The 12563-nt window shown below is 45.9% G+C and overlaps 1 protein-coding gene across 1 annotated transcript in view; it reads right to left on the bottom strand.

Annotated features, from left to right (window-relative positions):
• Positions 1-4459: 4459 nt before the first annotated feature.
• The window catches only part of NLRP5 (NLR family pyrin domain containing 5), a 72610-nt gene continuing 64506 nt past the window's right edge, over positions 4460-12563 (bottom strand). Inside the window, exons 15-16 of the mRNA XM_031660385.1 lie at positions 8170-8340; positions 4460-4872 (exon numbers count right to left, since the gene is read on the bottom strand). Coding sequence (XP_031516245.1) covers positions 4740-4872; positions 8170-8340 — 304 coding nt within the window. The 3' untranslated portion in view covers positions 4460-4739. The remainder of the gene's footprint in view (positions 4873-8169; positions 8341-12563) is intronic.

Genomic DNA, 12563 nt, shown 5'->3' with positions numbered 1-12563 from the left:
AGGGAGGCAGCCCTGCCACCTGTCCTACCCATGGTGTGATGCACCAGGCCGGTGTGGGGTCTGGGACTCACCACGGTTGCCCTCCAGGACCATGTCACTTGCCTTCCTGACGCTCTTCCCTCCCCGTGGTACAAATGTTAAAAAAAACTATGTAGGAAGGGGGATGTTTTCATTTTTCTCATTGTATGTCATGTCCTGAACTTGATGAGAAAACATCAGTGCAGAAAAGTGTTTTTCTCTCAGACCTCATAAAGATAGCTAGTCTAGAAAAACAGAATAGTCCTAGTCTCTTGCTAACCTGCCATTTTAGCTGTCAGAACACCTGCAGTTCACATATTTGTCCACTAGAAAGTAATACATTTTAGGAGAACAAGGATCTTCGTCTTGCCCCATCAGCCTGAGGGCAGTGGCCAGCACATAGGGTTTCTACAGACTAATCATTACTTCATCCTCTACTTTTGGAATTTAGAATAAGAAACAAGGAGTTGGGTAGAAGTCAAGGTGTCATCCCTATTCTTCAAAGTTCTGAGGCCAGGCTGGGTATCGTTGCTCACCCCTGTAATCCCAGCGCTTTGGGAGGATAAGGCGGGTGGATCGCCTGAGGTCAGGAGTTTGAGACCAGCCTGGCCAACATGGAGAAACCCCATTGCTACTAAAAATACAAAAATTAGCCAGGTATGGTGGCATGCACCTGTAATCCCAGCTACTCGGGAGGCTGAGGCATGAGAATTGCTTGAACCTGGGAGGCAGAGGTTGCAGTGAACCTAGATCTTACCATTATACCCCAGCCTGGGTGATGAGAGCAAAACTGCCTTTAAACAACAACAACAACAACAACAACCCACCACACACACACACACGACTGAGGCAGGTGGCCTGTATCTGTAGCTTCCTAGCACTCTGCTACAATCAGTCTTCTGCCTACCCATCCCATCCAAAGCAAAGCTTGCTGCATGAAACAGGAAAGTGTGTACACGTCTGGAGACAGGAAGCTTGTGAAGAGCACTTAGAAGGTTCACTTCCTCCCTCCTAGTCGTACCACATGGGTAACTCCCTCCTCTACCTTTGGAGATGGCCAAGAGGCTCAAGAGAAAGAAACTCTTTTCCAACAGGCAGCAGTGAGTAGAACACAGCTTTCTGCCAGTGTGGAGCACATCAGATTCTAGGCGATTCCATGATCCTCCTCCTGGTGTTCCCATCTTGCCAGATCCCCTTCCCTCGAGTGTGGAAGGGGCTTGTAACTTACTTCTATCCAAACAGGATGCGGCAGGGTTGATGGGATCTGACTTCTGTGATGCCATGAGATTCTGTCTTGCTGAGCAACTGACTGTCTTGCTGGCTTTGAAGATGCAATCTGCCATATGGAGAAGGCCAAGCAGAAAAGAGCTGGGGATGGCCTGGAGCTGACAGTCGAGAAACCAAGGCCCTCAGTCCAGCAGCCTGAAAATAGATGCTCCCGGGACCTGCATGAACTTGGAAGAGGTCCTTGTCCCAGTTGGGTCACAGATGAGACCACAGCCCTGGCCAACACCTTCATTGCAGCCTTATGAGACCCTGAGACAGAGGATCCAGCTGAGTCATATCTGGACTCAAATGCTGAGATCATGAGTTTTAACTGCCAAGTTTGTGGTAATGTTGTAAACAGCAACAGACAACTAATACATGTAGGTAAATATTGATGGAGTGAATTCTCCAGCCACTTTAGAGTTGCTTTACAGAGATTCAGCTCTTCTTGAAACTAATTCTATAGGGTAAGTACAATTTTTCCTACTTTACAGATAAATCAAAAGCCCATGGAAGTTGACCTTTGTATAGTGTCACAAAAGTCACTCAGAGCAGCCAGAATTTGAACACAGGTCAGCATCAAAAACTTGAAGCTGGGCACAGTGGCTCACACCTGTAGTTGCAGCACTTTGGGAGGCTGAAGCAGGAGGATCACTTGAGCCCAAGAGTTCAAGACTAGCCTGAGCAAGATAGTGAGATGTTTCTAAAAAATAAAAATAAAACAGTTTCTAAACTTAGCTTTTCCCTTTGACCTTCCCTTTGGCTGCAACTTTACATAGTGGGATATTTGTCACAGTTGGGGGTGGGGTAGCAGCAGTGCTCAAGATAATTGACCGGACACAGGAGGAGGACATTGTGTATTTTTAGCTATATATAAGGTAATAGACAAGACTAACATAGTAATGCTTTGTTAACACAAACATTAATGGTGGGTTTTTTTTTTTTTTTTTTTTTTTTTTTTTTGAGACTGAGTCTTGCTCTGTTGCCCAGGCTGGAGTGCAGTGCAGCGGCACGATCTCAGCTCACTGCAAGCTCCGCCTCCCAGGTTCACCCCATTCTCCTGCCTCAGCCTCCCAAGTAGCTGGGACTATAGGCGCCCGCCACCACGCCTGGCTAATTTTTTGTACTTTTAGTAGGGATGGGGTTTCACCGTGTTAGCCGGGATGATCTTGATCTCCTGACCTCGTGATCCACCCACCTCAGCTTCCCAAAGTGCTGGGATTACAGGCGTGAGCCACCCTGCCTGACCTCCTTGCCTTGTCTTTATGTTAGATGGATATGTGTCCCATGTGGGAGAAAAGGTATCTTGAAGACAGATATTCTGATTCTGAAGGGCTAACTTTTCCCCTACTACTCTACCCCATTCACCTCATAACCCCCATCACATTGGTCCAATGTCCAAGTATTTAAACAAACACTCCCAGAACACAGAAGTATTTAAAAAGTATTCCTGCAAAGGAACCATATATTGAAGATAATGCTTACAAGAACAAACTGCAGAGTTGACGTTTCTCCTATACCGATATAAACTTTACCAGCTCCGTTGCAATGGGAGCAGAAAAGGGGGCATGCCAGTCCCTGTCTAATATATGCTGACAGGGAATGATGCTAACACATTCCCCAGTTTGAAAGGGGTTGCTGGAGTTACAGATTTACACACAGTACAGTGAGTGGCTCATAGAAGGTGGTTGTATGGTAGAGGCAACATTTCAGTTAGTAGAATGAACCCCAGAAATGGATTTCCTGGGTCTGAATGGCAGCTCTGTTACTTACTGGCTGTGCATCCTTTTTTTTTTTTTCTTTTTTTGAGATGGAGTCTCACTCTGTCAACTCAGGCTGGAGTGCAGTGGCATGATCTCGGTGCACTGCAACCTCCACCTCCCAGGTTTGGGCGATTCTCCTGCCTCAGCCTCCCAAGTAGGTGAGATTACAGGCACGAGCCACCACACTGGGCTAATTTTTGTATTTTTGGTAGAGATGGGGTTTCACCGTGTTGGCCAGGTTGGTCTCAAACCACCGACCTCACGTATTCTACCTGCCTCCGCCTCCCAAAGTGCTGGCATTACAGGTGTGAGCCACTGCGCCTGGCCTTGCTGTGCACTGTTATTTTCTGTACCTCAATGTCCTCATCTGTAAGATGGAAGCAAGAAATATCCTTACCTCTAAGGTGTTGTAAAGACCAAATAAGTAATTCATACGGCTTAGGACAGGGCATGGTATGCAGTAAGGGCTGTGTTAGATATCATCATTCATCATCGTTATCATGGATGAGAGAAATAACTACAATAAATCATAAGAAGTACATTTTGGCAAGAATGTAAGAGTTTTCCACTCTTCTAGGAATAGACCGATGGTTCTGTAGCCATGGTAATAAGTAACTACTTAGACAGGCTTAAATCCATTCAATGGATCCAAGACAACTTACCTCAGTGAACATGCTTTTTTCAAGCCAACCAGCAGCTGCTCTTTGCATCTGAAATTCAGCCAGTCGGGAAGGGATGCACTCTGATGAACACACCTGTACCAATCAGCCTCACCTGAGTAACCACAGGCTACCTTATACCTTCAAGGTTCAACCTCATTCTGTACCCTCCCCAAATTCCTGCCTACAAAGATCAGAAGTCTGCTCTACTCAGAGAGACTGTGATAGACCAAGTTTTCATTACACTAAGGAATAAATTTGACTTTATGTTTATAAGTTCAGATATTGAATGACAGTAACACCATACTTTGGTATTCAGGTATGTGCTTTAAAAAACCAGTAATTAGTTGGCCAAGTGCGGTGGCTCACACCTGTAATCCCAGCACTTCGGGAGGCTGAGGTGGGCGGATCACAAGGTCAGGAGATTGAGACCATCCTGGCTAACACCGTAAAACCCCAATTCTACTAAAAATACAAAAAAATTAGCCAGGTGTGGTGGCGGGTGCACTACTCAGGAGGCAGGAGAGTGGCGTGAACCCAGGAGGTGGAGCTTGCAGTGAGCGGAGATCACCCCACTGCACTCCAGCCTGGGTGACAGAGCGAAACTGTCTCAAACAACACAAAACAAAAAACAAAAAACCACCACTAGTTGTGGTACCCAAATTCAGGGGCTGCTTTTGAAGATCTAGGTCCTCCTAACCTCTCTGCTCCTAAACCATATCCTCACTAGTTAAGAAAACCACTACTTGACACCTTTTCCAAATGCTCTGTGTTTATTTCATTCCCTCTGTATGCTTTGAGGTAGGACTGACATTTCACAGATACTCAGTCCTATGACTTGAAGGTCTCCAGCCTTCAAATCCAGTAACCAAGGTATATTGAACAAAGAATCACTACCATTGAGGGCTTCATGAGAATCAGAAATCATTCTCCATCTTTGAGAAGGAACTCCCAGGGGCATGGCTTGCTCTGAGAAAACAGCATTTAAAGTTCCTCCATTAGATGGGTGTGAGTGGGGCAGGTTTCCGTATCTTCAGTTTTTCCACCAGTACCGGTCATCTTCATCAAAAGAATGCCAGCTACCGTCAATTACGATTTGGGGCTTGAGCAGCTGCACTTCCTCCAGCAGCTTCTTTATTTGCACAGGGTACTGCCATTTCCACAGCCTGGGGAGACAGAGAGAGGACTCGCTACTGAGACGTTGCTTTTGACTCTTCTCCCTTCCTCAAAATTCCTGGAAGCCTCGTCAAGGATCTCAAACCTTTTCTTGTACTCTTAAGGAACAGTAGTTAAAAGAGTTAAAGAAACCAATGACTAACAGAAATTCTTGAGTTTGCAGGATGGCAGACAATAAAAGAAACAGCTTGCTGAAACATGTAGACTCCCACCCCCTCTACTTATGAAAGAACTGGCTGAAATAGGCTAGAAAAAGTATGGCAAGGCTAGAGTTTGCAGAGAATGAGCTTGCTGATGTCACAGCCTGAATTTCCACCAGGTTTTATACTAACTCTCGCTAAATTGGCACATGCAACCCATGAGGTAGCATGAATAGATAATTACACATGCCCAAGGACTTTCCAGACCTCCCCTTTTCTTCTAATCACCTACTAATCTCAGAATCTACTTCCTGAACCTTTTCTAATAGAAATACTGCCTTGAAGCCAGCATGGGGAGACAGATTTGAGCTTGACTCCTGTCTCCTTGTGAGCTGACCTGCAGTATAGGGCTTTTATTCCCCCTCAAATCTCCAATGTCACAGTACTGGCCTCTAGCACATCAGGCAGTGAGCCACTTTTGCTTGATAACAGTAGCATGTTCCCTATAGAATAAAAGTAATTCTCTGCCTGTAAAGAAACTTGGACATGTCAGATACTACGCTGAGCTTTTAAAGGCACCTGCTCCTCACAACCGTCCTAAGCTGCAAGCATGATCCTTCAGTCCATCCATGAATTCCTTCCTTAGTGTCTCTGTGCCAGGTCCTGTTACAGGGTTTGGGAAGGTACAGTAAGTTCTCCCTTAATGTCATTGATAGGTTCTTGGAAACAGTGATTTTAAGCAAAACTACTACAGCAGATTCTCAAAGAACGTCATTTTCTTCAGAGTCATTGTCATAACCATGAGAAAACATTGGTTTCATTATATGTCATTTTGCTTAAAGTTACAGTTTCTAAGAACGTATCCATGACATTAAATGACGACTTCCCATATAGGGATGGACAAGGCAAAGTTCCCCCCCTTACCAAGCTTGCAGTCTACTAGAGAAGAAATAAACATATTTAAATAGATACATAGCACCACCCCCATTTCACAGATGGGGAAACAGAGCCACAACAGGTCAATCAGTAAATATAGGTCTGACTTCTATCCTACTTCAACTACTAAGTCCCAGTCACCACTGATCTTGTCAACTGCTATCATGCCTTGTAAGTCAAGGATACAAACACATTCTTTCAATAGCACTCCATCTTTTCAGCTCATTTTGTCACTAACAGTTCTGACCACACCAAGACTCCCAGATTCATTGAGCCATGTTTCTCAATCCATCTTCCCCATCCTGTCTTCACTTTCCTCCTATGATTCCAGGGTCTACCACAGCCACTTTTGACTTCTTCCTGGTTATACCCATGTGCTAGAATTTGAACCCTGGATAAACTCAACTGCCATCAGCTGGACCATACCAGGGAAAACAGTTACTCAACTGAGAAATTTTCTATTGATTATAAATATACCACAAGGAGGTCAGGCGTGGTGGCCCATGCCTATCATTCAGCACTTTGGGAGTCTGAGGCTGGTGGATCATATGAGGTCAGGAGTTTGAGATCAGCCTGGCCAACATGGTGAAAACCCATCTCTACTAAAAATGTAGAAATTGGCCGGGTGTGGTGGCACATACCTATAATCTCCACGATTCAGGAGGCTGAGGCAGGAGAATTGCTTGAACCCAGGACGTGGAGGTTGCAGTGAGCTAAGATCACACCACCACACTCCAGCCTGGGCAACAGAGACAGACTCCATCTCAAAAAACTTGAAGTAAAATACATAAATATACCACAACCAGCCTCAAATAGGCTATCAATGCTGCCAGCTGTATATTTCTCCAGTCAAGATTTTACTCCCTTCAAGTACAACTGTGTTCCTTCATGCTCAGGGATATCTCTGAACTCCTGTTTGTCTATGAATATGAGGTCCTAAATGACAAATGCGTTTTCTACCACTAAACACTGAAGACATCAATGAACTGCCACTTTCTCATGAAAAACTACTAGTCTTAAGAGATGGTCCTGAAGAACTTCTGTGAACTCCATCAACTCAGCCTTCTAGACTCGTACAAGGAGTGAGAGGGGAGGCTGAAATGTTGTATGTGAGCTACTGAAGAAATTTTCTGCTAGGTGAATTTGTTCAGTGGTGTTAAGTACACTCACATGGCTGTGCAACCATCACCACAACCATCTATCACCAGAATTCTTCATCTTGCAAAACAAACTCTGCACCTGTTACACAACTCCCCAACCTCTCACCCCAATCCTTTGGAAATCACCATTCTGTCTCTACGAATTTCACTCTTCTACATACCTCATAGAGGTAGAATCCTACAGTATTTGTCTTTTTAGGACTGGCTTATTCTACTTGGCATGTCAAGATTCCATCATGTAGCATGTGGCATGTGTCAGAATTTTCTTTTTTTTTTTTTTTGAAACGGAGTCTCGCTCTGTCACCTAGGCTGGAGTGCAGTGGCTGGATCTCAGCTCCCTGCAAGCTCCGCCTCCTGGGTTTACGCCATTGTCCTGCCTCAGCCTCCCGAGTAGCTGGGACTACAGGTGCCCGCCACCACGCCTGGCTAGTTTTTTGTATTTTTTAGTAGAGATGGGGTTTCACCGTGTTATCCAGGATGGTCTCGATCTCCTGACCTCGTGATCCACCCATCTCAGCCTCCCAAAGTGCTGGGATTACAGGCTCCAGCCACCACACCCGGCCAGAATTTTCTTTTTAAGGCTGAGTACAATTCCATTGTAGGTATATACCACATTCTGTTTATCCTTTCATCCATGAACGCCTGGGCTACTTCCACCTCTTGGCAGTTATTGTGAATTATGCTGCTATGAATATAGGTGTGAAATCTGAGATCCTGCTTTTAATTCTTTTGGGTACATACTCAGAAGTAAGATTGCTGGACCATACAGCAATTCTAATTTTTCAGCATACACATTTATAATGTTCTTTCTGTACCTTTCCAACACACTCAGAAGTAAGCCATGATATTAGGCACCTGGCCTCTATCTCCAGTATTCCTGTATCTCCAGCATCCAGCATGGTACTCAGAATGTAGTGGTCACTCACCAACAGAGTAAAATCTGGCTGCCAAGCCATGACCTCAACTTTTCCCCTAAACTGCTTCTTCACCAGCTAACAAGCCTGGAACAGAAGCAGGTCTGTGTTTCAGAAGGCAATTGCTGGGGACTTACCCAATTATTTGTAGGTTAGACGTGGGACAGGCAAAGGCCGAACACAGCTTCATCATTCCTTCGGGACTGAAGTTATTCTGTACCAGGTTTAGACTGGTCAGGTGCTGGTTGCAAGAAAGGGCCAAGGAGAGTGCCTCGCAGCAATCTGAAGTCAATCCACATGCCTTCAACCTGCAGGGTCAGGACACCCAGGAAATAACCCCAAAGATCAATGATGGATCCTTCGTTCAACCCGTACGAATTTCACCTTGATACTTTTCCTTTGGGGAAAAAAAACAAAGTGGTGGGCTCTGCCTCCCAGTTTCTGGTTTAGTTGTTCTGATGAAAGACCCAAATATTTGGGGTTTTTTTGTTTGTTTGTTTGTTTTTGAGATGGTGTTTCGCTCTTGTTGCCCAGGCTGGAGTGCAGTGGTGTAATCTCGACTCCCTGCAACTTCTACCTCTGGGGTTCAAGCGATTCCCCTGCCTCAGCCTCCCGAGTAGCTGGGATTACAGGCACATGCCACCAAGCCTGGCTACTTTTTTGTTTTTAGTAGAAACAGGGTTTCATCATGTTGGCCAGGCTGGTCTTGAACTCCTGACCTCAGATGATCCACCTGCCTCGGCCTCCCAAAATGCTGGAATCACAGGGGTGAGCCACCACGCCCGGCCAAATATTTGCATTTCTAACGAGTTCCCAGGTGAAGCAACCGTGCTTGGTTCTCACTTTGAGAAATGGCGGGTAACTCAAATTATAGCTGTGGAAGACAATGAAAGAAAGGCTGAGCGTGCCTGTTGCGAGGGAACATAACAAGGAACACAGACCTGCAGAGAAAGCAACACAGCACCTGAAGAAAGGTGAGAAGGCAGGAAGGACATTGACAAATGCATGGATATAAAAAATCACCTCTACACTGTGCTTGTGGAAAGAAGGGGACACATTTGAGAAACAAAGACGACTAGATGGCCAGAGCAGAGCCACAGAGAGTGGTGAGAGCAGAGGCTGGTCACGTAGGTCATACTAAGGGTTTAGAATTTCACCTTAAGAGCAACAGAAAGCCAAGGGACCTCATTAAATAAAATAATGGCATTATATAGGAGTGTTCTTCTATTTTGAGGGGAGCACGCTGGTTATTTTGGGGTGGGATGTCAAAATCCATAAGTTGCTGTGAAACAGTTCACCAGAGGCCAGGAGGCCAGGAGCGGTGGCTCAACTCTGTAATCCCAGCACTTTGGGAGGCCGAGATGGAGGCGGATCACAAGGTCAGGAGATCAGAGAGACCATCCTGGCTAACAGAGGGTGGCTCCTGTCTCTACTAAAAAACAAAAACAAAAACAAAAAAACAAAAAGCTCTGTGTGGCAAAGAGGTGGCAGAGCGCCATGTAGTCCCAGCTACTCGGGAGGAGGCTGAGACAGAGAATGGCATGGAAACCTGGGAGGCGGAGCTTACAGTGAGCCGAGATCGTGCCACTACACTCCAGCCTGGAGTTGCAATTAAGACTCCTTCTCAAAAAAAAAAAAAAAAGTTCACTAAAATAGATATACCTTTAAAATACTTGTCATTGTTTAGAATTGGGTGAAAAGGTGTGGCTATATAGGTTTTACATGTCCTAATCATTCTAGATTGTGCATTTTGGATTTTTTTTTTTTTTTGGAGACTGAGTCTTGCTCTATCCCTCAGGCTGGGGTGCAGTGGCATGATCTCAGTTCACTGCAACCTCCACCTTCCCAGTTCAAGCGATTCTCCTGACTCAGCCTCCTGAGTAGCTGGATTACAGGAGCCCGCCTGTGTTTTTAGTAGAGATGGGGTTTCATCATGTTGGCCAGTCTGTTCTCAAACTCCTGACCTCAAGTGATCCACCGGCCTCAGCCTCCCAAAGTGCTGGGATTACAGGCATGAGCCACCGCACCCAGCCAGAATTCTTATGATAGAGTAAAAAGTTCATAAGATGCAGCTCAAGTTATTTTAGCCACCTATGGCTAGACGGTGAGATTAGATTGTTTTTCATTTTGCTTTTAAAATAATATCTGAGCATTTATAAAGACAAAACATCCAGGAGGGAGGCTGAGGATAGATGCAAGGGGGAGGCAAATCCGTGATGGTAAAAGGTGCTGCAACACAAATGACTGCGGGATTCCCAACGTGGAGGAAACTAACCTCTGATTAACATGGGTCAAATTAACTACTGCAGGGATACTTTTGTTTTTTTGAAATGGAGTCTCGCTCTGTTACCCAGACTGGAATGCAGTGGTGCCATCTCAGTTCATTGCAACCTCTGCCTCCCGGGTTCCAGCGATTCTCCTGCCTCACCCTCCCGGAGTAGCTGGGATTAAAGGTGCCCGCCACCAAGCCTGGCTAACTTTTGTATTTTTAGTAGAGATGGGGTTTTGCCATGTTGGTCACACTGGTCTCGAACTCCTGACTTCAGGTGATCCAACCCCCTTAGCCTCCCACAGTGCTGGGATGACAGGCATGAACCACCACGCCCGGCCATGCTTTATTGTGGGTAAATAAAGACATAGGGAAACCCTGTCTCTACTAAAAATACAAAAATTAGCCGGGTATGGTGGCGGGCACCTGTAGTCCCAGCTACTCAGGAGGCTGAGGCAGGAGAATCGCTTGAACCTGGGAGGTGGAGGTTGTAGTGAGCCGAGACCATGCCACTGCACTCCAGACTGGGTGACAGAGCTAGACTCTCTCAAAAAAAAAAAAAAAAAGGCAGTGCTGATATATGCCACAACATGGATGAGCCTTGAAAACGAAGAAGCCAGCCACAGAAGGTCACATGGTGTATAATTCCATTTGTATAAAATACCCCAAATAGTCAAATTCATACAGAAAGTAGAGAGGTTGCCAGGGCTAGAGGGAATGGGAAATAGAAGGAGGACAGCTAAATGGGTACAGGGTATCCTTCTCGGGCGATGGAAATAGTCTGGAAGCTAGTAGAGGTGGCTGCACCGCACTGTGAACTGCTCTGGAATGGAATGTTTGCTACTACGTGTGAGCACTGACCATCCACTAGTCTTGTATGTACGCTGCTTATAACTCTCCGTGGCACCCGGGAAGGCGGTCACATTCCTATTGTGTTAGTAAGAGGCTTTAATCTGGGCACACACACCCACCCCCCCTTTTTTTTTTTTTTTTTTTGCACAACAGAGTCTCTCTCTGTCACCCAGGCTGGAGCACAGTGGCACGATCTCAGCTCACTGCAACCTCCACCTTCCAGGTTCAAACCTCAGCCTCCCAAGTCACTGGGACTACAGGCACCTGCCACCACGCCCAGCTGTGTGTACTGGTGCAGATCAGAGTTGGCTTCTTGAGAGAACGTTGAGGCTTTCAAAGTAAATGGTTTTATATTATTTGAAGGGGTGGGGGTCGTTTGTTAAGCATCCAGAAGAACAAGGTAGGTGCACATGTCTCCAGGGAATGAAACTGTTGTGAAATTGTCTCAGGTAGTAGGGAAAATGAGTGGACCAGATAACTAATGCTGGGAAAACAAGTTTATATCCATGACCCGATTGCACAGGACAGCAACTCGCCACTGCCTGTTTTGATCCTGTGATTCTCAGCTACCGAACAGCAGGTGCCGAGAGGGTGGAGAATGTGGTTCAGTGAAGCTTGGAGTGTTTGTAGGTGGACACAGTCAAGAACAGAAGGCTAAGGGAGAGACTACATTTAAAAGAAAAGCAGGCTGGGTGTGGTGGCTCACGCCTGTCATCTCAGCACTTTGGGAGGCTGATACGGGTAGATCATGAGGTCAGGAGATAGAGACCATCCTGGCAAACACGGTGAAACCCCATCTCTACTAAAAATACAATAATTAGCCGGGCATGGTGGTGGGTGCCTGTAGTCCCAGCTACTCGGGAGGCTGAGGCAGGAGAATGGCGTGAACCCGGGAGGCGGAGCTTGCAGTGAGCCCAGATTGCGCCACTGCACTCCAGCCTGGGCGACAGAGTGAGACTCCGTCTCAAACAACAACAACAACAAAATGCAGAAAAAGAAAAATAGAACATGGAGCCAAAAGATAAATGACAGTATTATAGTAAGATAAGTAAGCCTTGATTTTATAAGAAATAAGATAAAGTTTAATAAAATCATAAAAATAAAACACAAAGTTAGAAGGGGAACTAAAGAAGGGGAATGACCACACAGAAGTTGAGGAGACAGAGAATGAAGGCATGATGAACTTGAAGAACAATGCATGACTTCAAGAAGGAAAGGGGTCCTGGCCAGGTGCGGTGGCTCACGCCTGTCATCCCAGCACTTGGGAGGCTGAGGCCGGCGGATCACTTGAGGTCAGAAGTTTAAAAGCAGCCTGGCCAACATGGTGAAACCTCGTCTCTGCTACATGTATTAAAAAAATTAGCTGGGCGTGGTGGTGGGCACCTGGAGCCCCAGCTACTCAGGAGCCTG

This window comes from Papio anubis, chromosome 20, assembly GCF_008728515.1.
Source record: "Papio anubis isolate 15944 chromosome 20, Panubis1.0, whole genome shotgun sequence".
NCBI classification, from domain to species: Eukaryota; Metazoa; Chordata; class Mammalia; order Primates; family Cercopithecidae; genus Papio; species Papio anubis.
Note: the sequence above shows the minus strand (reverse complement) of the source record. Positions and strands in the feature narration are given on the sequence as shown.